The sequence below is a fragment of the Amphiprion ocellaris genome, chromosome 8 (genome assembly GCF_022539595.1).
Source record: "Amphiprion ocellaris isolate individual 3 ecotype Okinawa chromosome 8, ASM2253959v1, whole genome shotgun sequence".
Lineage (NCBI taxonomy): Eukaryota > Metazoa > Chordata > Actinopteri > Pomacentridae > Amphiprion > Amphiprion ocellaris.
The window spans coordinates 17,891,461-17,919,084 of record NC_072773.1 but is presented as its reverse complement, the minus strand read 5'-3'; the positions used below and the strand labels follow the sequence as shown (position 1 = coordinate 17,919,084).

General features: G+C 39.3%; 2 protein-coding genes across 2 annotated transcripts in view; one reads left to right on the top strand and one right to left on the bottom strand.

The window, feature by feature from the left end:
- The window catches only part of snx21 (sorting nexin family member 21), a 64,578-nt gene extending 52,448 nt beyond the window's left edge, over positions 1–12,130 (top strand). The window contains exon 8 of the transcript XR_008602632.1: positions 1,040–12,130. The gene's annotated coding sequence lies outside the window, so the exon portion shown is untranslated. The remainder of the gene's footprint in view (positions 1–1,039) is intronic.
- Positions 2,601–27,353, bottom strand: LOC111562412 (peptidase inhibitor 16-like). The gene is made up of 6 exons (XM_023260916.3): positions 26,841–27,353; positions 10,172–10,322; positions 9,290–9,357; positions 8,135–8,244; positions 7,849–7,940; positions 2,601–5,610 (listed from the first exon to the last, which is right to left on the bottom strand). Exons 1-6 carry the CDS (start codon positions 27,126–27,128, stop codon positions 5,153–5,155), a joined length of 1,167 nt encoding a protein of 388 aa, XP_023116684.1. The 5' UTR covers positions 27,129–27,353; the 3' UTR covers positions 2,601–5,152.
- Positions 27,354–27,624: the final 271 nt, after the last annotated feature.

Sequence of the window (27,624 nt, the reverse complement as noted above, 5' to 3'; positions counted from 1 at the left end):
TCCCTCTTCATTCCCTCTCTATACGTCTTTCATTCCATATAATCTTCAGTTTTTCTTTCTTAAATTATTCTGAGATTCCCCAGATCTCAACTTGATCGAACATGTGTGGGATGTGCTGGACAAACAAGTCAGATCCAGTGAAACTCCTCCTCGCAGCTTCCAGAAAAAGGATTTGCTGCTAATGTCTTGGTGGCTGATACCACAGGACACCTTCACAGATCTGTGGAGTCCAGGCCTCAACCATATTGAGATCTGTGGAATTTGGAGGCCTTGAACTCTTCATCATCTTCCTCAAACCATTCCTGAACAGTGTTTATTGTGTGGCAGGGAGCGTTATTATGCTAAAAACGAAAAGGCAGCTGCCATCAGGGAATACTGATGCCATGAAAGTTTAAGAATCTGTGCTTAGTTCACTCACTTTTCACCAACAAACTCTTCCCTCTCCTCTCCTCCTTATTCAGTAATACTCCTGTAGAGCCACCAGTGACTGGATTTTAATAACAATTTCTCCTCAGAATCTAGCCTGTCTCCTCCCATCAGAGACACACAAACACACATGAATTAGCATAAATGTAAACACACGTTGGCACAGACTTCAAAGTATCCGGCACAAAGTGAAATAAAGAAACAGGGTGATGGAGGGAGCGATGCACAAGACTGAAACCCAATCAGACAAGATCTAGTGGAATGCAGATGCTGTAGGGAAGAACTGCATGCAACATACAGACACACACAGCCTCTCAGTATGCAGTGTTGTAGCAAATATAGTAGCAGAAATAGCCTGAGAGCTCTAAGAGCAGTTAGCAATGAATATTTCAGTTATTCTCTCTCTTTAAATCTTTCTGTCTTCTCACAGCCACCTCTCCACCATCTGCCTCCTTCTATTTTCACCTCTTTAAACTTTTAATCTTCAGTTTTTCCAGACAGATAATCTGTCCTGTCTTTGGGAACGTGTGGTGGAAATGTGTTAAACAGACTCACTTTTCAGATGTCCATGAGTTGCCAACATTCATCCACCCACTATTTTCTGCTTATCCAGAGTCAGATCGTGGTGGCAGTGGGCTAAACGGGTCTTTCAAGATGCCCCTCTCTCCAGCAAGGTTTTCCGTTTCTTCCTGGAGGATCCAAAATCGTTCCCAGGCCAGATGAAGTAAGTTATCCTATAGAGTTTTTTGTCTACACCGGAGTCTTCTCACAGTTGCCCGGCAAACCTCCAAATAAAGGAACCCAGGAAAAATCCTCATCAGATGCCTGATCCGTCTCAGCTGACTCCTTTCCATGTGAGACATTGATACATACAGACCATAATGACCACAGGTGAGGGCTGAAACAAAGACTGATTCATAAATCAAGAGGTTTACCTTCTGGCTCAGCCCCCTCTTCACCACGACTGTGCGGCACAACCCCCACATTAATGAAATGTCACATCTATCCATCTTCCATTCCATTTTCCCATCAATCATGAACAAATCTTGAGATACTTAAATTCCCTAACTTTGGGCAGCAACTCACCACCAACCCAAAGAGAGCAATCCATCAGTTTTCAGCAGAGAACCAAGACCTCTGACTTGGACGACAACGGCCACCTTGGCTTGTTGGTTGACTCCTGGCATCACAGACTGGTTTTAAAGTTGTTACCAGCTCTACCTAAGTGGGATTCTTTGCCTCTAAATTTCTCACATGGTTTCATTTCAGTGAATATTCAAATGATCTAGTATCTCAGCAAAAATAAAAGATTAGAGGAAAAGTCAAAAATTGGAAAAACAGTTTCAGAACTTAAGTTTTGCGTACCACTCCCTTTAGTCATGTGATAAGCTCTCAGATTTACCTGCTTTCCTTGTATAGAAAGCTGAATAAAGTTGCTCAAACTAGCTCCACCTGCAGCAGCTACAACAGTAACATGCTGCTGACTCACTGAGGCTTCACAACTAGTAATCTAATAATGCCAGATATAAAAATACATCAATAAGAGGGACCAAGCCAGTACTTTTGCTCAAATACTTTACCTACCTTTTGCTTATATTTACTTTTACTTAAGTAGGATTTTTCATGTCGGACTTTTACGTGCAGTGAAGTATTTTTTACGTTTATCTGTTTAACTTAAGAAATGGTTTGAATATTACTTCCACCAGTGGTACAAATGACTGATCCCAGGGGAAAAAAAACTAAATAATTAACCCTTTATTGAGAACAACTATTACTGCAAAATAATTTCCTTGTGATTTTGAGATAAAGACTGAAAATATGTAGTCACTATAGTTCTGATTACCTTCAGTGTAGCTTTCATAATTATTTAATTATGTTAAGGAAACTGCTGTTGGCCCGAAAACGGCCTGCAAGTTCCTGCAGGGGAAAACAACATATACTCAGTATTCTCAATTTTGATCTATCTACAAAAAGAAAAAATATTTATCTTGGTATCTCCAGAAGAAAATCAGGTTTGTTTAAGATGAGTAACTCTTAATAAAAGACAACTGTATTGGTGCCTTACATCCACCATTTAAATCAAGAATCAAAATTTGAATAAAGATTTAATTGCATCATATGTTCACAAATCTGTGTTTAGAAGTAGCCGGGTATGGGTTGTCAGAAAGAGGACGTATGGTTTATTTTTTTTTATTAATCTTATATACAGACATTTACAGCAATCTCTGCTAGAATTATTACATATAATTATGGTAACGTTGGTAAATAATTAGACGCTGTCCAGTTGTAGTTCCAGTCTGAGAGAATATAAAGTGTACAGTAGATATGTATTTGTGAAGAAGAAGAAGAAGCAGGGTCGTCAGTTCAAAACATAGTTCAGCAATCATTTCTCCTGCAATTCAACTGTAATAAAATCACAATAAAAATGTCCCCAAATCCCTTTGCTTCCACTTGATCATAATAGTGGGCTGTTCCACATGAGATGATGCTGTATATTTAATATTTAAATCTTTTTCTATGAGACAGAAATCCACTGATACCACCTTCGCCCTGCAGATACAAATGATGCGTGGCCCAACATGAAGAGGCGATCTGAGGGGGCACAGTTTGGTGAGCAGCTTCTCTCCACACCACTTGATTCTTTTTTGGTTTTCAGTATGGAGGAAGCACAGCTCTGTGTATCTCAAGTTCAAACACCAAATGACAAATTATGATGTAACAATATTTTTGGGGATTTATTCTTAAGGGACCACATCAGCTCTAAATTATTATTCTTTGATGGCATTATTAGCACAATGAATCCGCACCGCTAAATGATAAACTTTCGAATCCACTTTGGGACAATGTGCAACAAACGGGAACACTTTCCACTAAAGAGTAAACTCATTTAACCTCATTCTTCTTTGAGATAAAGCAGCATTAGAGTATTTATGTGTGCTTACAGTTCAGATTAAGATGTGGGATATTATTAGCCTAGCTTAGCACAAAGGTAGAAGGTCAAGGGAAACAGCTAGCCTAGTTTCAGATCTCTGAGTCAGGTCTGGTGTTGTTCATTAGCTGGGTTTTCATCCAAATGTAGAGCGAAGTTTTTAAATAACTGGCAAACAAAAATATGAATTTCTGTCTGTTTCTATTCACAGCAAGTAATAAAGGTGATTAAATACATTTATTGCAGGTCATTGTACTCTGTCTTTGGCCAACAAATGTTGCCTCATGATGACAAAATGAAGTACAAATTACAAATATGTTGGAACATCGTCACTGATTTCTCAGTAACAGAAAAACATCTGACATTTTGATCATTTAATGCGCTTTTAAACAGAAACAAAATAAATGTCAAGCAGTTAGGTTCTGCCCACTATTTGAACTGATTATAAGCTTTATGGATGAGGCTAGCCGATCGAAACCTTTTCGGGCCATTTTTGAGTGATTTTCGACATATTTTTGTAATTTTGAACAAACTTTCAGTCATTCTGAGCCATTTAAACTCATTTTAAACTAACTGCAAGTCTTTTAGGACAGGTTTTTGTCAATTTGTTTGAAGTCCTCTGAATAATTTCAACTTATTTTGTACAACCAGCCATCCAAATAAAATGCCTTGCACCTGTCCTCATAACGGTCACCGGGGGATTCAGCTCAGCTTCAGAAAGTTAGACTCACACATAAAAATGAACCAGCAAATGAATATGTTGGTTATTATGTCAAACGGTAAGTATTCTGGATAGCTAATGCTGGTTGTGAAATGTCTGTTCCAGAGCGCTAATTTCTGTTTCGTTTAGTCAGACTGAAAACAAAAAAAAATGCTGATGTAAAAATCAGATTTATTGGGAAAACTGCAGGGAGCTTGAGCTTTTTGTATGCAGTTGTTTCCTTTTTTGTATGTTGAAACAGTATTTCTGGATGTGTGTTGATCAGTCTTATGTCTTTGTCTTCTTCATTATTGCGCCTTGTGCTTCTCCCTTTGTCTTTTAAAGTTCTTCTGTTTTCCAGCCTGTTAACGGCATGTCCCTCGCTGCTTCCCTCCACCTTGCGTCGTTGCTTTCCTTTCTGATTTATTTTGACGTTCTTATTTGGATTGTTGCTTTTCTAGGACTTTAGAAGTTTTACCAGATGGTTTTGATTTATTGTTGTTCTGCCTCCACAGTAAGTTTAGCTCGACATCTCATTCCCAAAGTCTGCCGTGGAGGTTAAGATTGCAAAGTTTGATGATTTATCTTTTAATTGGTGAGCTTTGCAGATGTTGGTGGGTGTATTCTGTTGTTCTTTGGACAGAACTTTCGCTCATCTTCATGCTAAGCTCAGCTAATCATGTTCTGACACAGGTTTATACGTAAGTGAATAATGATGCTAATTTGAAGGCTGCTGTCTGATAACAGTTCTGATGGAAAAGCTTTGCAAATGCAGTAATAAGTCTTTTTTTTTTTGTCTTTTAGCAGTTGAAAAACCCTTAAAGCACATGAGTTGAATTAGTTACTTCTCTATCAAAACTGCAAATTTAGTTGTGGAATTTCCTGGCAGTAATATTTAGGTTTTCCCATCAGGTTGAAGCAGGTTGTGCTCACATTATTCGACCCAGATCGCAGCCCAGACTTCATGCAGATGTTGCAGCAGCTGTTTTCTGGTGAGTGTGAATTATTAACTGACCTATTTTGCTCTACAGGGGAAACAGTTTGTCACAAGGTAACGTGCAGTCGATGCAAGAGTGGCAAGATCCTCCTCTTCCTCCTCACAGCCTGAGAGTCAGCATTGCGGTCAGACAGGCTAACAGGACCGAAGGTAAGGATACTGAAGCAGCGTTCATCGATGCTCTGGTGTCCTTGTGTATTATTCGTGTTACGCCTGCCTCCCTTTCTGCCGCCTTGCTCACTGTAGTTTCCTTTCTCTTCTCCGGCTCCACCTTCTCTTCCTCCTCCACCCTTTCTTCCACCTCTTCATCTTTTCCCAGTGTTGCTGAGGGAGTTTCAGGGACTTTGGCAGTGGTGGTGGTTACTGTGGTGTCTTTAGAGAACCGGCCGAAGAGGGTGGTGGTGATACTGGGAGCACTGTCAGTGGTGGCAGGCTGGACAGGGGGGTCAGCTGTTCCAGGAGGATTAGTTTCTGGAGGCTGGAGGGAGGGATCAGGTGTCACCTCCTCTTCATCCTCTTCTTCTTCATCTTCAATGTCTTCCTCCACCATGTCAGGAACTTGAAAACACAAAAGAAAAGTGCATCAAGACTTTAAAGCTGCAGTTAAGGGTTGTTTTCAAGTAATTAAATGATTTTTTCCTAAAAATTTCCTGTTACAACTTCTCTTGGTGTCTTCAAATGTCTTGAGCATTCCGAATAGCGGTTCAGAACTTGGATCAGTTTACAATGCTATGGAGGCGACTTATTCTATACATTCCTACAGTACCTTTTCTCGCCCTCTATCTGAAAGTTCTGTTTTAGCTCCTGTCTCTTTAAGGCCCCTCTTGACAAGCCCTTTCTGCTCTGACTGGTCAGCTGACCCAACAAAAGCCATGTAACATTGGTTAAGTACCATAAAGTCAGATCTATGAGTATAAGCAGAGAGATGTAGCTCCATCAGAAGCAACTCCAGTGAGGAAATGACGGCATACAGAAAGGCAGCTGCTAATTCTTTGAGGGACAAACTAGCCGCTCTGTAGGCATTATGTAAATGGGCTACATGGTGACATAAATAAGTAACACAAGAAAAGACTGGACCTCAGATGAGGCATTTCAGAGAACTAACTCTGGCATTGAAAGGGGAAACCTGAAAAAGCTGTATATGGGCTCTTTAAAACAACATGTTAAACAGAAGATACCTAAAAGCTTCTGACTGATTTAAAACATCTAGCAAGATTAAAAAATGGATTATAAAAGAGACTGGTGGCTGCAGTGGTCAGCACTTTGACTCAAAGCAGGAAGGTTATGGATTCCTTCTGTGTTGGCTTTCTCCCACACTCCAGAGACATACATGGTAGGTTAAATGCTAAATGTGACCCTGCATACACTTCTGTTTCTCTGTGTTAGCCCATGTTTTGCCTAATGGCAGCAGGTACACAGCAGTAAGCTGGAATACATAATGGATGGACAAAAACTGAATGGAAATGCAAAGTTTGTCATTTTTATTCTAGTGGGTAGATGATAAAAAAAAAGCTGATTTTATGGTTGATTTGTTCTGTTGATTTGTTCTCACTACCTGAACTGAGCTATGAATCTAGTTTACTAAACAGATTTCTTTCATCTGAAAATTGGGAGGGAACATTAAGTGGAAGGTCTGCAGATGCTCCCCCCATGAAATTTTTTAAACTTAGTTTTCATCATTTTTATGCAGCAACTTATCTATTTTCTGCATCTGTTTATGGTGGAAATGTATGTAATCATGTAAAGGAAACACAAAAGAAAGATGTCTGCTTGCAGAAATTATTTTTGTGAACAAGTAATCAATATAAAGAAATGATCATTTCAATTCACACGTTGGTGCTATTCTGTCGTCATGTTATCTACTTTTGCACCTGGGTCAGTCAGGAAATACGTTGCTGCACCATCTCAGATTTTGTCACCTTTAGAAATGTGTTCACTGGAACTAAAAAGTAAGTTCTGTAAAATATTTTAGCTGAATGTTAAGAATTGTGATGTTTTCAGACCTGGGAAATTTTGTATTTTTATCCTTTAAAAAAGTTACCTGTGAAGCAACTTCCAGCACCATGACAATTTTCTGGTTGTACAAATGAGTGAAGCTAGCCATTTTGGCATGTTAAAATAAAAAAATAAATAAAATCCTGGTGGGGCATATTTGCCACATATCTAATTCTACTAATATGATGGCCTCAAACACTTGCCTCTGGTTGGTGAAAAGTTGACCCAAGATTGTATTTTCAGTAGGACATATGGATTACTTTTTGGACACTTACAGGAACTTTCTGGTGCCCCTGTACCACACTCATTCAAAAATGTTGTACTTTTTTCCATTTTCAAGGGCCTACGATTAAAAATTAGATAGTCTCTCCGGGTGAGATGGTCTGAAAACATCACATTTTCAAGATTAGGCCAAAACATTGACATAACTTAGTTTCGGTCCCAAATAACAATTAACTAAATGCTGAACAAAATTTGAGACGGTGAAACAACACTGAACTACAGAATGGGCTGTTCAGAAGAGTGTTAATGTTAGATACAGAGCCTGACATTGAGGTTTGAATGTCAGCGCTGACTGTAATTTCCTGTCATGAACTGCATGTTAGAGCATACAAACTGCAGCACTTATTGTGAACAGGTCCAATGACAAGGCTGATAGACTGATCCTGGAAGAAGAAACGTCTTTTGCAGCATCGACTCGCATTGCTAATTCTGTATAGTCACAAAAGTGCATTATGGGTGGTAAAGATGCAGATAAACACAGATCAGCAGGGACAGAGGAGTAAACAGAGCATGTCCTACCACAGAGGTTGTTTTCACACTTCTGGAGGTTTTCTGGACATCTGGAGCACCAGTCACCTTCAACATACGGCCGCTGGTCTTCGTAGTTCCCCCTGAAGACACATATATACACAACATCACGCTGATACAACAACTGCAGCTATTACTAATATTATGTACTTTAATGTGTCCTCCTCCTGAAGTCAAAGATATATAGAATAAACACTGTTCATAGAATATGATTACTGTCCACAAGGGGGAGTGCTTGTTGTACTACTGTAGCAGCAGCAGTAGGAATAGTACTAACGCTGGGTAGTAGTTGCAGACGAGGAAGGAGACTCTCTCCCAGTCCAATCCCTCCATACTGTTACAGATATGGAAGGCACAGCCGACTCTGTGTGTGTCCGCCCACACCATCTGAAACACACACACACACACACACACTTCAAACTGAGGCATCCACACACACACACACGGTGCCTATGGAAATTTCAACAACTGACGACTGAGTTTGGTTCCCCGGAATAAAAATTACAGACATCAGCAACATCATTTTGACTATTTCTTTCTATACCTGTAACAACATTTTAGCAGACAGAATTCCAGGGTGAGATATCAACAGTGTCATTCTGATCAGTTCAAACCTAATTTAGCACAGCTATAAGGGCAATACCGATATTATGAATCCAGAAGTATTAAACATGTCTTGAACTAGAATTATGACTAGCCATAATTAATCTGTAAAAATTTCAAAGTGAAATTACCACTAGTCATGAATGCAGACACAGTATCTGCAGTTCACATTGTGGATATCTGCAGCTGTTTTTTTAGATTTCCTTAATGGAAAACACATGAAGGGTAAATGTGATGTAATTTGTCCTTGGATGAATGACAGTGTGCATATCTGAACTGTTCTGTTGACTGGAAAGAATTTAATTACAAATATCTGCAATATCTAGCTATGCAATCTTAAAACAACTTGCCATAGATAGTTTAATTCTAACTAGTCACAATCCTAATTCAAGTTAGCTTTAACTCTACTCAATGCATTGTCCCTTATAGAAATTTTAGAAAGTATCTGAACCAGTCAGAATCTCAAACTGGAATTCTGTCTTATCAGAATGTAATTATAGGTCACAACTTTAACCACAAGTCCCGGGTGAATGAAGCTCTCGTTCTTTACAATCTCCCCGCTGATGAGCTCTTCCTATGTCACAGCCTTTTCTAAAAACAGCCTTCATTACTTTTGCTAACACTGTTCAAATGCTTTGCTCGATCAATATCTAATCGGAAGCCTTGCGTGCGCAACAATTCGGACTGGGCATAAGGAGGCTTCAGATCTTTAACTATTACTGTGAACAGGTTCAGACACCTCTAAGTGTAATTTTAACTGCTCAGAGTGGCATTCAAGATATCTGTAATGTTAGTTTTCAGATCACAGTCACATTCCTTTGTGTCTGACCTGTGTGTAGTGTCCACACATCTTGTCTTCATCACAGCTGTTGTTCTGAAAGTCGTAGTCCAAGTGTTCTGCACATAACAGAATAGATAGTGGAAGAACACAATTATTAATACCACACTATAGAAGTACTCCTATGCAGATAAAGGTTGTGTGGCTGTAAGGTACTAAATATCAAAAGTAAAAGCATGCATTATACTAGTAAGAATACACAGTTAATAGACAAAGCTTAGTGGTAGTAGTAGTAGTTTTCAAAAGTGCTACAATAAAAAGAGACTGGATTCCTTTTTTGGTTCTTGAAGACATTTCACCTCTCATCTAAGAGACTTCCTGACTTCTAACTAGGAAGATTCACATGACACACAGTGTTAATGGTGTTGAAACGGCCTGGTGGGGGAGGACTCAAGGTACATGGTAAATGTGGGGAAACTGCCTGTAAGTCCTTAAGAAGAATATATCTGAATCTGAAGGTCATCTATGTTAAACTAGTACAGCCGTGTCTAAACAGGAGAAGGGGTCTCCACTTACCACGTACTTATAGTGCTGTCCTAAGATCCCTCCCCAGGCAGTTCTACCCCATTTAACACCTTGAGTCATTTGAGTCTCTAGTAGTTAACCCAGCTATGTTGTTTTTTGGTAAAAATGAATACCAGGGACTCCCAACCCTTCTGTTAGAACTGGAGAAGCCTCATGGATGAGAGATTAAACGTCATTAAGTACCAAAAAAAATAGTCCAATTGTCTTCTACTGCCACACTTATAACAACCAAGACCTGGACAACTGAAAGTCTACACAGACAGTTCCAGTATTTACAAGGAAAATCTCCATTAAAACAGTAGTCTGCTGTTTGGTGTACAACAAATAAAGACTTCTACATTGACTCACCCAGGAACCATTTCTCCAGAGCCACTCGGAGGTCCAGAGGCCCAGTTCCGGCAAACAGGTTTTCTCCGGTGTCCTCCAGCTCTGGATTGTGGTTCCAGATACATTTTGCAGCGTAGCCCTCTGCAAGCAACTTCATGCTAGGGTCCCACTTCTGCAGAAAACCAAACAAAGTAATTAAGAACAAAGTTTTGGATTATTTTCCCTAAGAAAATCCCTTATGCTTCATGGGATCAGAAGGAGATATTTTCTGCAGGTTCGGGACGTTTCAGGTTTTAAGGATTTCATGCTTTCATAGCGCTTCAACACAAGAGCTTATGGAGCAACAGAAGAAACCCGCTGACTGGTGACTGACAATGAAAACACCCTCTGGAAATTTAGAAGGTGAACCACAAGAATAACCTTCAGATTTCATCCCTTTTTAACATGTCAGCTGGCAGCCAAATCTTTGCAGGCCGCAGTGGAAACCGATAACAACAAAGTGATGAAGGAAGTTTTGGTCCTTTGAAAGCCCGTCGATGTTTTGGTGGAAATGCAAGTCATGCTGTTTTGTCAAAGTACAATGAACAATCACAAAATGAACTTGTTTGCAGTTGCAAGTTTTTAGAAATGGCAGTTGCATGAAGAGAAAAAACACCATATCACCCTAGAAGCTTGTACTTCTATGGTGCTACACCTGTCAAATGGCCATTATCAGTTCTTAAAACGTCCAAAACAAAGACAAAAAGGCACTACTAAAAGTTCTGCAGTTCATTCAAATGCTTTCATAAATGTACTGACACATTTTTCATATTCTTAGATCCCTACACCAGTTTCCTGTTATACACAATTGAATTTAAGAACTCGTGTATTGTTTATAAATCTTTGGTACAGGCCCAAACTGGTTGGAGAGATGTTTGTGAAAGCCAGGTCTCTCAGATTTGCTGGGACTAGCCATTTAGTGGTGCCCAAAAGTTCAGACTTTTTGTTTTATTTTATTGTAAACTTTTTCTTATGTGCTTTCATTTTTCTCATCTTCTGTCCACTGTTTTGGTCATCATTTTAAATTATTCTGTAAGATTTTGCAATTTATATAACTTGTCTGTGTTTTTTCTCTTTTTTGATTTATCTAATTCATTTTTTTCTGCTATATTTTGTATTTTATCTTCATTTATTCGTTTTTACCTTTGCCTATAAATCACTTTGAATAAACTTTGTGTATGCTGGGGAGCTATATAAATGAGCTTGCTTGCTTTGAATAATTTCTCCACAACCCCATTCAACCAATGTTATGATCCTGCTCCAGCCCCTGCCTTTCTTTCCCCTTCTTCCTCTTTTTCCTCCTTTCTCCCTTGAGTCCTGATTTGTTTCTGCTTTGACCTGTCTCTTTAGCTCCCTCTATCTGTCTGTCTCCATTGTTTCACTCACCTGCCTGCACCTGGCTGATTGCAGTAATGCACATCAGCTGCAGCAATTACCTCACTCTTTTCACCTGTTCTCTACTTCACCTCCTGCTATTTAAGCCCTGTGCTTTCATTCACTCCCCGCCGGATCATCGACCCACATACCCTCAAAGACTCACATCTTCTCATGGACTCAGGACGTTCTTTTGGATTTGCTTCCCCACCTTTTTGGACTCCGTTTTCCCCCCTCCTGGATTTTTTTTCTCACACATGGACTCAGTTCTCCTCCCGGTTTCTCGTCAGCTCTGCTTCAGTGTCCAGCCAGTTGTTCCTACCTCATCCCCATTTTCCCCTGGATTACCTCAGCCTGTTTTCCCCTCTGTAGTCAGTTCCCCCATCTAGTGAGTACCCTCCTTAATTTAGTTTTGTAAATTCAGTTTAGTTTTGGTAGACTTCCATTTTGGTATTCATAGTGTTTATTGTCAAGTATTGAGTTGTTTGGTTTAATTCTGTCCTCTCAGTTCAGTTCTCCTTTTATGTATTGGTTTGGTATTTGGATTAAATAAATCTATAGCCTTTATTCACCTGTCTGCCAGTTTCTGTGAGTCTGCGCTTGGGTTCTCCTGCTACCCCCGTAACAACCAAGTGTTTATGATTTAGGTTTACCATGAAGAACTCTGGAAACACAAGGTATGAACTGCTGACCAATAAAACACATCCAGTCCATGTTTTTAATGGATTGAAGGTTGCTGAGAAAGGAAATTAACAAGACATTGTGCAACCCCAATGTGAGTGGTGGTGTCAGCCTATAGAAAGTGTGCCTCTGCCACTAAAAGCTGATTGGTTCATTCAACTCCTGTCATGAAAGCAAGCTTTAAATTTTAATAATTCATCTTTACATACAAAACTGACATCTGATGCAGAAACGCTTTCATGCTTCTTGTAAATGCAAAGAACCCAAGTAAACATTTGTCAGTGTAAATTTTACTGAGATTAAATTGACTGTTTTATAAGCCTGCTGCACTCTCTTTTCCCTCCCTAAACCTGCTTTTAATTAGCATGATCATTTCACTGCGTGGCTGTTTTAGATTTGTCATTGTAAGGCCTGTAAAACCCTCTCGGGGAAAATGTTCCTCAAACAATGGATTTCTTTTATTCATTTATGTGACAGGGCTCGTTGATCAAGAGATATATTCCTGTCAATGTGCCAGAGTTAGTCCTATAGGCTAATTGTCCTCAGCAGTCCCTGGACGGGTTTTAGACCTGTTTAATCCTGATTATGCAACGTCTTTTACATCTTGATATTTTTATCCCCAGCTCTTTGATGCTGACTTCAGCACAGTGATTTTGCTGTAGCGTTAAGATGGGTCCTTGTAAAAAAATCTTGACAGTAATATGACATTTAATATCATATCAAGGAAATGTGCAAAAGACAGATTTGATTTCTAAACAACACATTGTTTGACCCTGACACTCAGCAGCCCAGTCAGGAAGCCAAAGCTGCTTCATATGAAGAGTTTCATTCTCTCTGTCCTGTTTCCTTTAAACGTAGATAAACCAGGGACTGTTAGGACACAAACCTGACCTGACCTCTGATCATGAACACTCCAATCAGTCTGTCAGAGGTACGTACAATATTTCCTTCCCGTCATGCCCATAGATTTACCAGCACATCTATTTCCCCTTCAAACACCAATCTTGTGAAAGGGTAGACAAAGAGGCAGCTGCACGGAAGTTAGACTCATCACTTAATCAAATGGTGCATAACAGCCTTTCTTGTCTCAATTAAAAACTCTACATTTAACTAAAAAGAAGTCTAAATGCTCAGATGTGGTCCTTCTCTGCTAATGGGACATGAGGACAGCAGAGGAGAGCCAAACCTACAACAGTCATTGTGTCACCAGATCTGTTCTTTGATGTTGACTCGCCCATTTGTTTAGTATTGAGGCTTTAAGTTGTGCATAATTAAGGATGTGGCTGCTCTGAGTGACAGAGGGGTTGTACCAGTCGTAGGACAGTATGGCCTGCCCTCAATGCACACATGCCCAATGTCTTTCCTCATTTGTGGATTAGTGGGGTGTTAGGAGGAGGAGCCAGGTGCTGCCAAGATGGTGACAGCTGGAGCTTAAATTGAATGGTTTCTGCCCAAAACTCTTAGAATTTTTGTCACATGACTGTTGGGTCAGTCAGTCGTAGCCTCTCAGTTGTGTTGAGGAGTGTGGAATTTTTAGTTGTTTTACCAAATCTGGTGCAAACCGTTAATTGTTGGTAGATTTTAAATGAGGCATGTAGAATAAAGTGATGATTTTGATAGAATATTACACTTTCAAGCTTAGATTTGTTTAGTTTACTGATAGAGCTGCAGGTAGACGGTAAACAGTCCGAAATTACATAGTGCTTAGATCCCAAAATGGCTTACGATGTGTTTCTAATCCAGCCATTTACACGCGCACTCACACTCCAATGGTGGCAGAGCTGAAAGGTGATGGATGATATGTTCAAGAACCATCGGAAAATTGAAAATCCAAAGATTCTCTCTGTTTTTACAGGCCCTGGCTAATAAATGCTGTCCTTTTACTGATTCTTTTTAAAATACAACATGCCTTTCAGACCTGCCAGCAAAGGTTGGTGTTCAGATTATAAGATAAAACATATTTGGCAACCTTTTGTGTTGTGTGTGAGATTAATATGCAGTTGATGCCACTGATTATCTGAACTTTATCTAAAACTGAACTGTTGTATTTTTAGTAGAATGAAAATGCTGGTATTGTTGTGTTGGGTAAAATAATTATGATACTATCAGACTGCTGCCCATTTAAGCTGCAATTATTCATTATATATTCTTACAGGCTGAGATGTACACAGCCCCGTTTTCATAGAAACTGTGGATCTATAACCGTTTTGTCGGGGTGCCAGATTTGGCCCACGGGTATCTGTTAGCATCCCACTTATATTCAATATCTGCTGAAAAGCTCCACATGATGATGACACATCTTTAGCTCAGCCTGCCTCGTGGTTTGAGTCACTGTTGCTAAGAAACCCAAAGAATGAACAACAGGACCATGACTGGAAGTTTAATATCTCTGTGTGTCTGTTTGCTTGTCCGGCGGTGACACACAACACAAACAATAGTCAGGGGTCTCCTTCACATTCCTCTCTCTCCATGCCGTCTCAACATCTGGTTTGTGTTATGGCTTTCAGGTCATGAAGTAACACACACACACACAAACACACACTCTCTCTCTCTGTCATGTCCGTCGACTGTACTGGAGGTCATCTGGTGTGTGAACAGCTGATTGTTGTTCTGTCTCAACTGAATTCAACAATCCTGGTCCAGTGCTGTCTGCAGTCAACAGTGGAGATAACAACACATTTTCTCACATGCATAAAGAGAATACTGGTTTTCACCACCTTTAGAATACTGTGGAGCCACAGTACACTCCCCCTTCTGACACTGCTATCAGCCAGTGTTCAACCAGAGCTTTACAACAAGGTTCAGGACCACCTACATCACATTAAGGAATAATGTGGATGCAAGAATTATTATTTTTTTCTTGTGGAGCTATTCATTTGTTAAGGACATACACCAGCTTGATTTTAATAGCCTTAATGTACTTGAAGCGTGTATTGTCAAGGATAATAGAAATTGTATTGGATTGGGTTACGGTATAGACAGATATTAAATTACTAATGACTCTGATCAGATCAGCTACAATAAATACTTAATGGGGGACATCCCTGTATGTCATTTTCCTGGTGGCCTTAACAAATAGTATTTTTACACAGATGGACTTGCTAATTTGCTTGAGTCACTTCCTGTGGCAGGTATCATGGACTGTCAGTTGCATCTAGTTACAAGTTACATTCAGTGTATCATCAGACTATCAATATTGGCACCTGTGTTAACCTTTAATTATATTCCTTTGTGGATGCACATGTAGACATATGCCGTAATCCCCAGTCTCGCCCTAGCCAGTCGAGGCAGATGGCCGCCTTCCCAGCACCTGGTTATGTCTGAGGCTTTTTTTTTTTTTTTTAACTTCCGGGTTAAGGGGAGATTTTTTTTTTTTTACTTTCCTGCTATCACCAGGTTCTTCCTCAAAGGGAATCCAAAAGGAACTTTGGATTTGCTAGGTTCTCTGTTTAAAAGGTGGAAAGTCTTCACCTTTCAAAGTAAAAATGCTATAAGATGACATATTTTGTAAATTAGCACTACTATAAACATAATGTAATTGACAGGCACATGGATTCTCTAAAGCGTCTTGAGACAATTTAACCTGTAATTGGCACTATATAAATAAAATTGATTTGAATTGAATTGGACTTGAAACCAAGGATTGCTGTTATTAAACCAGTGTGATTTTCCATATATGCAGGTGCGCTATGGTCCAGCTCACATAAATTTTGTTATCTCACTAAGCCTGCGGGAATTTGTGCAAAGCACATCATAGACATCCGATCAAATGCAGCTCAAATTTGTGTTTGCACCATGACTATGCTACCAGGACAATAGTTTAGTATGTTGGGAATACATAGATACGACCTACTACACACATATCCTCTATATGGATTCCCGTAAACTAGAAGAATACTTTAGTCAAAAACAACCACATGTCCGTGCTGTCTGTGTGCAAAAAGGTCTAATCAATCACCTGCACCCAAGACCACAACAAAGTCAATTATGTGCCATGAATTTGTTTAGTGAGAACATTAAAACCACCTGAACTGTGACCTGATTGTATGTGTTTTGAAAACTTTCTATTAACTCGTCTGGTTTTAGAGTTATACCAGCTTTGTCTGAACTGCTTAGACTGGTTTTTACTTGTTTACATTTTTGTGTGAACTGGTCAGACTGGCTTCTGTTTAACAAATTTTCTCTGAATTGGCCAGACTACTTTCACATTTTTAATAGTTTTGTCTCAACTGGTCAAACTGGTGTCTCAGTTTTAATAGTTTATCCAAGGTGGTCAGACTGGTTTCTCAGCTGCAGTTACTTTTGTCTGAACTGGTCAGACTGGTTACACATTTTTAATAATTTTGTCCAAAATGGTCCAACTGAGGTTTTTTTAACATTTTGTCTTAACTGGTCAGACTAGTTTCAGATATTTCATATAAACTGGATAGTCTGATTTGTCTGTTATTCAGTTTAATGGTAACTACTCAAACTGTTTTCATCTGAACATCTTAAACTGGTTTCTTTAGCCTGTGCAGCACAAACCAGTTGTATCTGAACTGGTCTGACTATTTCTGGTTTCCTTGAACTGGTCACTCTGTGTTGTGCTGCTGATTTTTTTTATCTGAACTGGTTTGTCTCAGTCCAGGTTTCTGGACACCTTATGTGACTGGAACAGTCCTCCTAACATTTTGCAGATGACTTTTCTTGCCAAAAAAAATGAAATCCGTCCCCTGCAATTTCCTCCCAGTTTAGCACGCTGACCTCCCTCTTCTTCCACTTATATTCATCCCATCTTACTCCTCACTTTCTGCAGGTTTTGCAAGCTACCTTCCTATTTCTCTCACTTTCTGGGCCTTTCCTTGTCTCCTTCCTTTGTTTCCTTTCTTTCTCTTCCTCCTCCATCCTCTGGGCATTCATTCATTCACTACCTAATTTTCATTTCTCTCTGTGTAAACATTCTTCGTCTGTCAGCTCTTTCCCAACACTCGTCCTCCTATGTTGCTCAACCCTGATGGTTGCCTCCCTCGCTGTTTGTCTTCCAGGGTGATTTCCCTGCTGTGTTCCTCCTCTTGCTAATAACTGGAGGGAAACACCCGTCTGTTCCTGGAACCCAGGCCTCCATTTACTCTGGAACTTTTTAATGCAGTTACCTCATGAAAAGTGACGGACCTGATCTGCTAACCTGTGTGAACAAGTGTTTTGCACTGATGCAGTGAATCAGATAAATTCTGAGACAGCTGCAGCTGCTGAAGAAGAAGAATGAGGAGCGAATAAAGCAACAGAAAAATAAGAGTCTACATGCTAGCAGCTCTGTGAAGCTTAACATAAGCTCACAGCAGCATGTTTGCTTTGAGCTAAACATTCAGGGGTTTTTTTGTCTGGCACACAGGTTTTAGGCAACACCAAATGATAAGAATTAATATTTATTTTTTTAACTGTTTTTATTTAAATTGGTGAAAATACATCATTAATTAGTTTTTTTTAAATTGAGATTTATTAAGCAAAGCATAATAGATTTATTTTTTAATCAAATAGTCAGAAATAGCAGGAAAATGCTGATATTAATAACACAGACTTATTCCCTCCACTGTTTGCAGAGCGACCATGCTTACTTTCGTGCTTACTGTGCTGATCCAGGAAAAAACCTGCTGAGATACCAGCGGCTTTGACAAAATTGCACTATTTGATGCCTTGGGAATGAGAATGGCTTCAATAATCTGCTCATTGTGAGTTGGCTCAAAGTCTGCACATTATTTCCATACTTTCACAAAATCTTGAGTTCAGTCAGGTACATCAGGCATATTGCACTGGCCTCCATAGAGCATCACTACCTTTTAATACACAGCTACAACACGAGCAGCGTTGTTCACACACTCAATTAAGAACTATATAGATATTTTTCATCTTCCCTCACTGACAAAATCATATTTATTAACAGAATATCTTCTTCCTTTGCAGAAACCTCTGTTACTGTATTGGTAATGGTGGAAAACTTCACTGCATTATTTTATTTTATTTTTTTTAAATCTTGCAGGCACTTAATTTGTTCAGCTGTGCACAAACAGGCTTGCAGGTTATTTAGAGAAGTCATCTGGCTCACAGGACTGGCCATAAAAAAAAAAGATGCACGCACTCTGGTGCAAATTACTGCAAAAATCATTGAAACAGTGATGTGTCTTTTACATTTCATTAAAGCTGGATGAAAAACAATTAAGATGTCACATGAAAAATAAGAGGGACGGTATTTTGTCTCTTCATGATGAGATATGAAAGACAAACTGGTAGTTAAGATTAGGAGCAGGATGGCAGGTCTTCTGTTGGCTTCTCTTCATCTCAACAGTTTTAAAAACAGCCTACTGGGGATGTTCCATCTGGTCCATAACTAACCTGTCCTGGTATGATAAAATGCAGAGTTTCTTTGTATCCCAAGCAGTTTCTGGGTGGTTTTTTCACTCCTGACACTGTGTTACTCACTGTGGTCTCATTTTTCACTGCAAAATAAAGTTCTGTATCTCTATGGAAACAATAAAACCATGACTAAAACAGAGAGAACTCAAGCATATCTTCTGTGCAGTATGACACAGATGCCAAGAACTGGAATCAACATGTACAACATGTTCTAAGTGCCCACAGATCATATCAGTAGTAGAGAACAAAGGTGGCAGTAGATACTACAGTTTTGCCTCCAGCTCCTCTCTGGTCTAATGACAAAATCAGAACATCTAGCCGGCCCCAACCTGCCCCAACGCTCCCAAACAAACATAACAATTTAATCTGACGTTTAGTTTACCTGGATGTTCTGCTGACCCTCACAAACTGTTCTCAGTTCAGAAGCAGCCAATTTACAAAACTGTAAAAGAAGTGACATAACACCTGCTACACAACTTCTCTGTTGGGTGAAGACATAACTTTATGTTTTGTGACACTCACCGAGACGTCTTCCAGAAGCTTTGGTGATCCCCTGATCTTTCAGCTCCTGCAGCATCACCAGCAGGTTAACAGTGAAATATCTTAAATGCATCTATTAATGTCCACTTTGGTACATTTGGACATGCTGCTTTTCTCACATAATGAATTGCAGCAGTTTGATCCCTTGTCATTTCCTCTTGTAATGAGGTCAACGTGTCCACTACAGACTGCACAACTCATACACAATTTAATGTCACAACTAGCTTTCTCTTACAAAACAACACACATCATGTGTAATTTTTCTGTTTATTTTAGAATATATTTTTAAAATACTAATTATTTCATAATGTATGGACAGTGTAGGCTCACACTATGCATAGAAAGTAAGCTCAAATTGTGATCTATCTTCAGCCTGTTAATTCAGAATTCATGATCAAATTACTTTAAAACCAATCAAAACTGATTTCTGCATCTGTTATCTAACATTTTTGTTGCATAGGTAACAAGTTGGGACATTAGATTCTTGCCCGGGTTAAGAGTTAAGATGATACTTTATTGAATTTACATTTTGATTCATGATAATGTCTATTGTGATATTAATAGCCTCTAAATGTGTTAACTCATTTTATCTCAGTTTACCTTATATATAAAACAGTATTTTAATTTCACAGTATTTATGTGCACATGGTGTATATTTATACATATAAAGAAGATAACATTAAATTAATCAGAAATATAGTCTAGACATTGTTAATGTAGTAAATGACTGTTCTAACTGGAAACAGATGATTTTTAATGGAATATCTCCATAGGTGTACAGAGGAACATTTCCAGCAACCATCACTCCTGTGTTCTAATGCTACATTGTGTTAGCTAATGGTGTTGAAAGGATAATTGATGATTAGAAAACCCTTATGCAATGATGTTAGCATGAGTTTCTATGGAAAACATGAAATTGTCTGGGTGACTCCAAACTTTTTACCAGTAGTGTATATATCATGAAAATTTCACTGTATTCTTAATATACTTTTAGACATCAGTTTTTAAAAAATATATTCATGTGCCTTTTGCATACAGTGTGATATTAAGCTTGAAAGAAAAGCTGAGGACAATATCTGCTTTTTCTTCTTGTGGCATTTTGATTGCAATTTCAAAGTAGAGAAATATCAGCTCCACTCTACTGTTAACACACTTTTGGATCGCAGTGTTTGTAATAATCAATATCACTAAAGTGTTTTCTGTACATGGCTCCCTGCCAAGTGCCATTTAATTCGCACTAAGAAGACAAGAACTCCTGCCAAGTTCTAATTAAAGGCTCTCAAAGACTTACTACATTTACGTGCAGGGCCACAAAGAGCCCAGAAATGACCAAAAAAAATTTGTTGAAAAATGTAACATCATGACATTGCTGAAGCGGTTTCATCACGAAAACATGGGGCGCAGACCTCAGATACAAACAAGGATAATTAGAACAAGACAAAGCACGCACAAGACGAACGCCACCAAACAGAGCCACAGATCCCATGTGTGTTTGTGTTCTGGCATCATTTGACAAAAACAGAAACAGGAAATGGAGGAAGATAACAAGACAAGAACTGAGAATATTAGGAAACTGGAGATATAAGAGATCTAAATAGACACATCAGACCAGACAGTTTCATTTGTGTTTCTTCCCTCGTCTCCTCCTTCCTCTTATTTTACTGCAGCCTCTGATCTGGACTCCATCCTGCTGACTCTGCACTAATATACACTCAGCACCTTTTCAACAGGGTTAAAGAAACTCCAACACTCGTTTTCTGGGCGTGCTATAGATGATCGAGTTATCCCACAATACAAGAACTGGAGGCGCCACTCGAGGCTGGAAACCATTAACATAAATTGCGGAGAGCAATGAGAACATCTTAATAAAAAACAAAAATGCATCTGAATAGAAGCTTCTTATGTTTCCTTTGTTGAGTTTCTCTAATGAGACGGATGTTTCAAAGTTCCGACACATGTTGGTATTACTTTAAAAAGTAGATGTATGTGAAATTAAAGCCAGTATATATAAAAATGATCAAATCTGTCACTCAAAAATGCCTTTAAATGAGTTGTTTGTGCTAGCCTATAGGTTCTCACTTATTGCTTGAACTACAGCAGTCAATCTACTGTGATTGGTGAGTGTGTTTATTAAGGATGAAGAACTTCAGCTTGCACTAATAAAAGTTCAAATGTATATTACTTTCTTATATATTAATGTTAAAAACCATAAAGACTAGTAAACTACAGACTACATAGTGGTATGATCTAATTAGGACCTGACTTTGGCACCAGAGGAACGGTTGGAGGGTTTCAGAACCATGAATTATGAATATTCGCCAGCGCTGTTCCTGGAAGCTCCATATCTACAGACAGGAATTGTCCAGATAGAGTCATAGACACCAGTCAGCCTGTTCTCATTTCCAAGGCGCCACATACTGCTGCTGGCATCTCAGATACGAGCACAAGGTGGTGTTCATTCCACCCATGTCAATATACAATCCCAACAAACAGAAGTTGCTCCTGCTTAATCCTTTGAACACCAAGACCCATCACAGGATTTCAAAAGTATGCTTCCCTTTTTTCACAAAAAGCATCAAAATCACACCATTTGTCAGAGCCAATAACTGTGAAACTGAAAGAATCGTTGGATTTTCAACTTTCAGTCAGTTTCAGATCAGTCACATTATTCCAGTATGTTTTACACCTGTGGACACAAAATGTTGTACATGTTGTTTCCAGATTTTGTCAATTTTAGTAAAATACTAATTTTAAAAAACTAACTTGTGCCTCACTGCAGAGAAAACATTTTCAAGTTCTCTCCATTTCTTCTTCTATTGCAGTGAAAAATTAACCCACTGTGAGTAAAAATGTGACTGGAAAAAATGGGGCAAAAAAAGAAAAAAAGAAGTGGGTAGTTCCACCTCAATTCACCAGTTTTTTAAACAAAGTCACGCCTGATCATCTCATATTTGTCACATTTTCTTGCTGTGCATATGTACGTTATTAAGTAATGCATGTGTAATATTTCTGGTCACAGGTGGTTTCACTGTTTGAGTAAAAAATTCTCCATGTCTCATTTTCTTCGGGCCAATCTATGGAGCAATGTTTAAAGTGCCATAACTTGAAGAGTTATTACTCCACCAAGGAACGCGATGGAGTGACATGATGGTCAGCGTTGGCTTGTCTGTCTGTCTGTCTGTCTGTCTGTCTGTCTGTCTGTCTGTCTGTCTGTCTGTCCGTTCACAACATTACTCAAAAACGGACTAATGGATTTGGATGAAATTTTCAAGGAAGGTCAGAAATGACACAAGGACCACCACATTAGATTTTGGCAGTGATGCAGCTTAAGGTCTGGATCCATGGATTTGTTAAAGATTTCCCATCGCAAGATAGTGGCATGGCGTCGCTGTAACTATGACAACAAGTGAACGCTATGCCAGCTGTCTGCTGATGATCACATGATTGTGATCCCATTATAAATTGACCACTGCGGACTTATCAGGACTTGACTGTCAGAAATCATACAGGAACAACTGATTAAATTGCGGCGGTGTTTCCGAGTCCCATCAATTCCCACCGCCCGCTACATACTTAGGTCATGCGATTTGGTATTGGTACATAACGTACACATGCATAACACACAGTACATTTATATTAAGACCATCTGTCTGTTGTCTCCTGCTTCGTCTTCTTCTTCTTGTATTTCTACTTTCTTACTTACCTCCCTGCTCTGTATGTGGCTCCAAGCACATTGAAGATCTGATATATAGTCCATTAAAAAAAATACAACTAGCCACTGTAGCTGTCATCAAACATACAGGAGGAAAAAAGATATATTTGTTGGGGGACTATTTTCTGCAGTGTATTAATATTTCGCAACCTAAAACGTAGATTCAGTGCTGAAATTTGGAGATATCAGTTCACCCCTGATACAATGAAACTGAGCGGTTGTTGTTGCTGCAAATGCAACACAATCAGATTAGTAACACTCAACAGCAGCATGTTTTTCAGAGCACAATGACGAGTCTGTGCTGTCTTGAGGTTTGTGGATTACTCAGCATGAACCTCACTGTCACTGAAAACGTCTGCTGTTCCCTTTAAGTGGAAAAACTATACATCATGAGAGCTGCTTCTCGGGTCAAACATCTAAAACCACCTCCACCCAAACCTTTCCGACATTGGAGTTGGATTGAATGAGGGATAATATTTCCGAAACAGATGTTTACATCTCTTCGTTATTTGGCTACGCCTGGTTACTTAATGTCTTCCTCATCTTATGTATCTTATGTTCCATTTTAGATTTTTTTCATGGCCAGTGCTTCTATCAAGCTGTTTCCACTGCTAGGAATTGTGGGTCATTTTAGGGCAGTCCAACCCTGAGTTCAGAATGTAAGACAACCACCTGTAGACCCTCTTTTAGTGGACAAAAAAGAGAACAAAATACGTGCTCTAGGGTTAATACTTCTGAACAGCCCTAAAACACTATTGGTCAAACTCAGAGTCCAACAAATGCCATATTTTCTGCCCTCTCGATGTCTTTGTCCAGAAGCGATCTTCTCTTCGTCAACATCATTAAAACAACATAAAAATCACAACAACCTCAATTATTCAATTTCCTATGTGCTTATAGAACAGGAGTTACATCCAGTAACTGCTATTTGTCATTGTTTTGTTGCACCCTCAGTTAATGTCACAGACAGAGTGGTCAGATCTTGCACCACAATGGAAACAGAAGTCTCAAGAGTCGATTATGGGGCCGTTCCTGTAAATGTTCATGCCATGTTGTGCCTGCCCCGACTTCATGCAGTGGAATGCCGCCTATTGTTAATCTGCAATGTTGCATTTAATTCCCGTCTGTCCTGAAAGAGGTATCTAATTTCTTGATCCCTCATGTTTTTTTGGAACATTCCCTATCTGACTTGGCACTCGAAGGACAGAGGGTGTTGTATCTGTATCGACTATGAAGCCTCTTAAGGCAAATTTGGGATTTATGATATTAAGCTCCATAAAACTGACTTGACTTTACCTGCTTCATGTGGAGGTGAAAAGGATCTGGGGTTTTCACTTCTCTTTGTCTGCTGAATGAAAAGTTGAGCAAACCTCACATGTCAACAACCAAACTTCCGCTTTAGAAATGAACTTTACATGCAACTGAATTGTAGCAGCAGATACATTTTGAAGGAAACCAGATACTGAAAGTACTGGTAAGATGTTCAGTGTCAACACATTTTTTCGATCAAATATCTAAATAACCTGTAGTGGTCTCACAGCGCTCCACAGCATGTTGTTGTCAGTAATAGAAGGGGGGGAAGCCTCTGGTTTAAACCATCATCTTGGGTGACACTAAACCAGTGTCTCAAATTCTGAACTTCTTCTCTGTTCATTGATTAAACCCCTAAAAACTCATATCTATGTATCAGAGTTGCAAACTTGGAAGTTTTTTCTATGAAAATAATCCTTTCATGCAGATCGGAGAAGTTCCTGCTTCTTTCTCCACTCACTTCTCCTTTGCTCACTGCAGCTCAAGCACACCAGTTCATCTACGACTCAGCTCAAACAGAAACTATGCAATGGCATGATCTAACAATTGAGAAATCCAGCTGTACATATTGGAACCAGAAACCAATTCTAAAGAGGAATAATCATACCGACAGCCCCACCCTGCAAGCTGACAGCATTGATCCCTTAAATTCATTATGTATGAAACCGTCTGGATTTGTGTTTTTAGACGTACGCTGCAGTTTCAAGGTGGGAATGATCAACGATGGCATTGACTGCTACTTTCGGTCATGATTTGTCTTCTAGTTAATAAAGAAACATCATATGGGTATTTTAACAAGCTATAAAATTCGATTTTCATAAGAAAATGTCTTTAATCAAACTAGCTCTCTTGCCTAAACCAAAGACATAAGTTTTGATGTGAACTCCAGTCGAGCGCTTTGTACGCCCACCATCCACCCCAACCACCTCCTGCTGATGCAGCATCAGTTTAACAAACGATTGCACCACAGCTAAAAATCATTGGGAAAATAATTTTGTTCTCTAGGACCATGATTTCTCTTACAAAGGATTGTGTAACACCATAAATGTCATCTAGAGAGACTGTCTGAAATACGTCTGAATAAACAGCATCTCCTCCTTTTCTGTAATGATTCGACTTTTCACTCCACATCCAGAACAACTATTTCAACAGTGCATTGTGCAAACTAATATTTTTCAACTTTAACTCAACTTACCCTCATCACAGTTAGGTTATTCTTTGCTCTTCCATTGCATGTAGATGTACATACACATGACATGTCAGACTGGAGATTTTACAGTCATCTTTACTGCCGACTACACAGAAATGGTGACACATTTACTGCTCAAAACCACAAGGTCCCCCCACCAAAAACACAGAATGACTGCCAGTGTGCTAGTTTGTGTGTTACATGTTGTAGATATTTTCTTTAGTTGTCACACAGTTCAAAGTCAGTTCAGAATGAAAAAGTCTGCAAATTTTGCACAGCAATTTAATGTTTTATTCCTCTCTCTGTTTATATTCTAATGCACAATTCCACAATGGCTGCTGAAGTTTTCTACCATTTGATGCCAGCAAGACATGATATATATTTGCTGTACATATATTTATTTAATGTTTTAAGGGTTTTATGGCAAAGACTTTAAGCCAAACTGAGGAAAACTTGTGTTTGCATTATTCTACAAAGTCAATCGAAGTCTTTTATCATTCTAGCCTGTGAAACATGATGTATGTTGATTTTTTTAAGAGTTTAGAATTCTCAGTTTACAAATGGACAAGAAGTCCTTTAATGCTTTTCTTTTCAAGTATTAAAAGTCTCTAAAACACAATTTGAACTGAAAAATATATAAACCTTTTATTGGCATCCTCCTACTATTCAGTAGCAATTAAAGCATTTAATATTTTAGATCTGCAAAACTTTACAATAACTGATTATAACCTAAAGTACACTCATTTATTTGATGCTTTTGGGAGGCTAATGGTCATAACTTTATTCTCGTGCTAAAATCAATACTTGCAAAATGGGCAAGAGGTCCGTAAATTTTCTTCTTTTCAGGGAAAACTTGAAAACTTGTACACTATTTGAACTACCAAAAAAATTATGCTAGCGTTGTTGTCATTGTATAATGGAAGTTAAAACTTTTTACTATTTTAAGACTACAAAACATAATATACATGCTATGTATTCTAATGTAAATGTATTTATATGATGTTCTGGGTTTTTATGTACAAGATTTTACTCTCAAGAAATCCTAAAGTTCTCCTATTGTCAGGGGTTTGAATCCTTTTAAACACTATTCAAACCGCAAAACACAACACTATCAGAATCTTGTGTTAATATGCAGGTAAATTCAATCATATTTCCAAAAGATATATGGAAATAAGGAATCAGGGGCCAATCAATCGAAGGGAATTGATTGATCAGTGTCCTTTTATAACGAATTATTATGCAAAAAGATGACATACACTGAAACTACAGAGAAAATCTGGTGCCTATAGAGTCTCCTCCCTATATTTCTGCAGCTGCAGTCAAGGACACATCTTACATGTCAGAGCATGATACTATATGACATCTGACATTTAGCTCATGAAATCAATATGCCTCTCCTTTACTGTTGGTTAATGCTAGTTTGGGAGGATCTTAATGCCCTGCAGGTGTCTTACCAGAGGCAGCATAGCTGAGGCACTGGGTGAAACCTGCCCTCTGTAGTGGTTATGAAGCTCCACCAGCAGCTCCTCCTGCTCTTCGCTCAGATAGCTCCAGGCTCCAGGAACCACCAGGGCCCCCAGGAGCAGCCATGCCCACAGAGGAGCTCTCCTCGGAGGGCAGCGGCAACGACCGGATTCCCTCAACCTGGAGCTCCACGAGGCTCCATCCTGGCTAGTCCGTGGGGTCGAGGCCCCCCGCTGGGTGGTGACCCCCTGGAGCTCTGAGAGGCTCCGCTGGTGCATGATGGGAAAAGGAGTCCTGTGGGATGTATCCTCAAGTGGTCAATCCAGGGTCCAGCGAAGAGTGTGTGTGTTGACGAGTGTGTGCGTTAGACTGATCAACAGCTATTTGAGTGTGTGTGAACAATAGACCTGTTGTCTTTGTGTGTGAGTGTGTGTGTGTGTGTTCAAGAGTCAGTAAGTGTGTGTTCCCTCCTCAGTGCCTCTCAGCTCTGCCGATCTCTGTGTTTCTGACCCGGCTTTAAGAGAGAGAGGATCCTCCCCTACACACTCAGGCTGAAACACACTCACATGGGCCTCTATCTTTGTGAGGACTCTCATTGATGCAATATATCCCTGAGGCCCTTAATGTAGCTTTAACCTGAAACTACACTAACAATGATTTAACCTTGAAACAGCCATTTGAAAGTCTGTCCTAAAGCGAGGCCCGACCACAACATCCTCACTCCTAAGGATCTACACAAAGAGAAATACACATATACACACACACCGCAGTTCG

Bases quoted from the DNA above. Each gene is read 5' to 3' on its own strand.
- LOC111562412 (XM_023260916.3), bottom strand. From the start codon at position 27,128: ATGCACCAGCGGAGCCTCTCAGAGCTCCAGGGGGTCACCACCCAGCGG. The intron at 9,358-10,171 runs GTGAGTCAATGT...TGTTATGTGCAG, and splicing joins TCTGGAGAAATGGTTCCTGG to AACACTTGGACTACGACTTT. The intron at 7,941-8,134 runs GTTAGTACTATT...ATGTGTCTTCAG, and splicing joins GTCTGCAACTACTACCCAGC to GGGGAACTACGAAGACCAGC.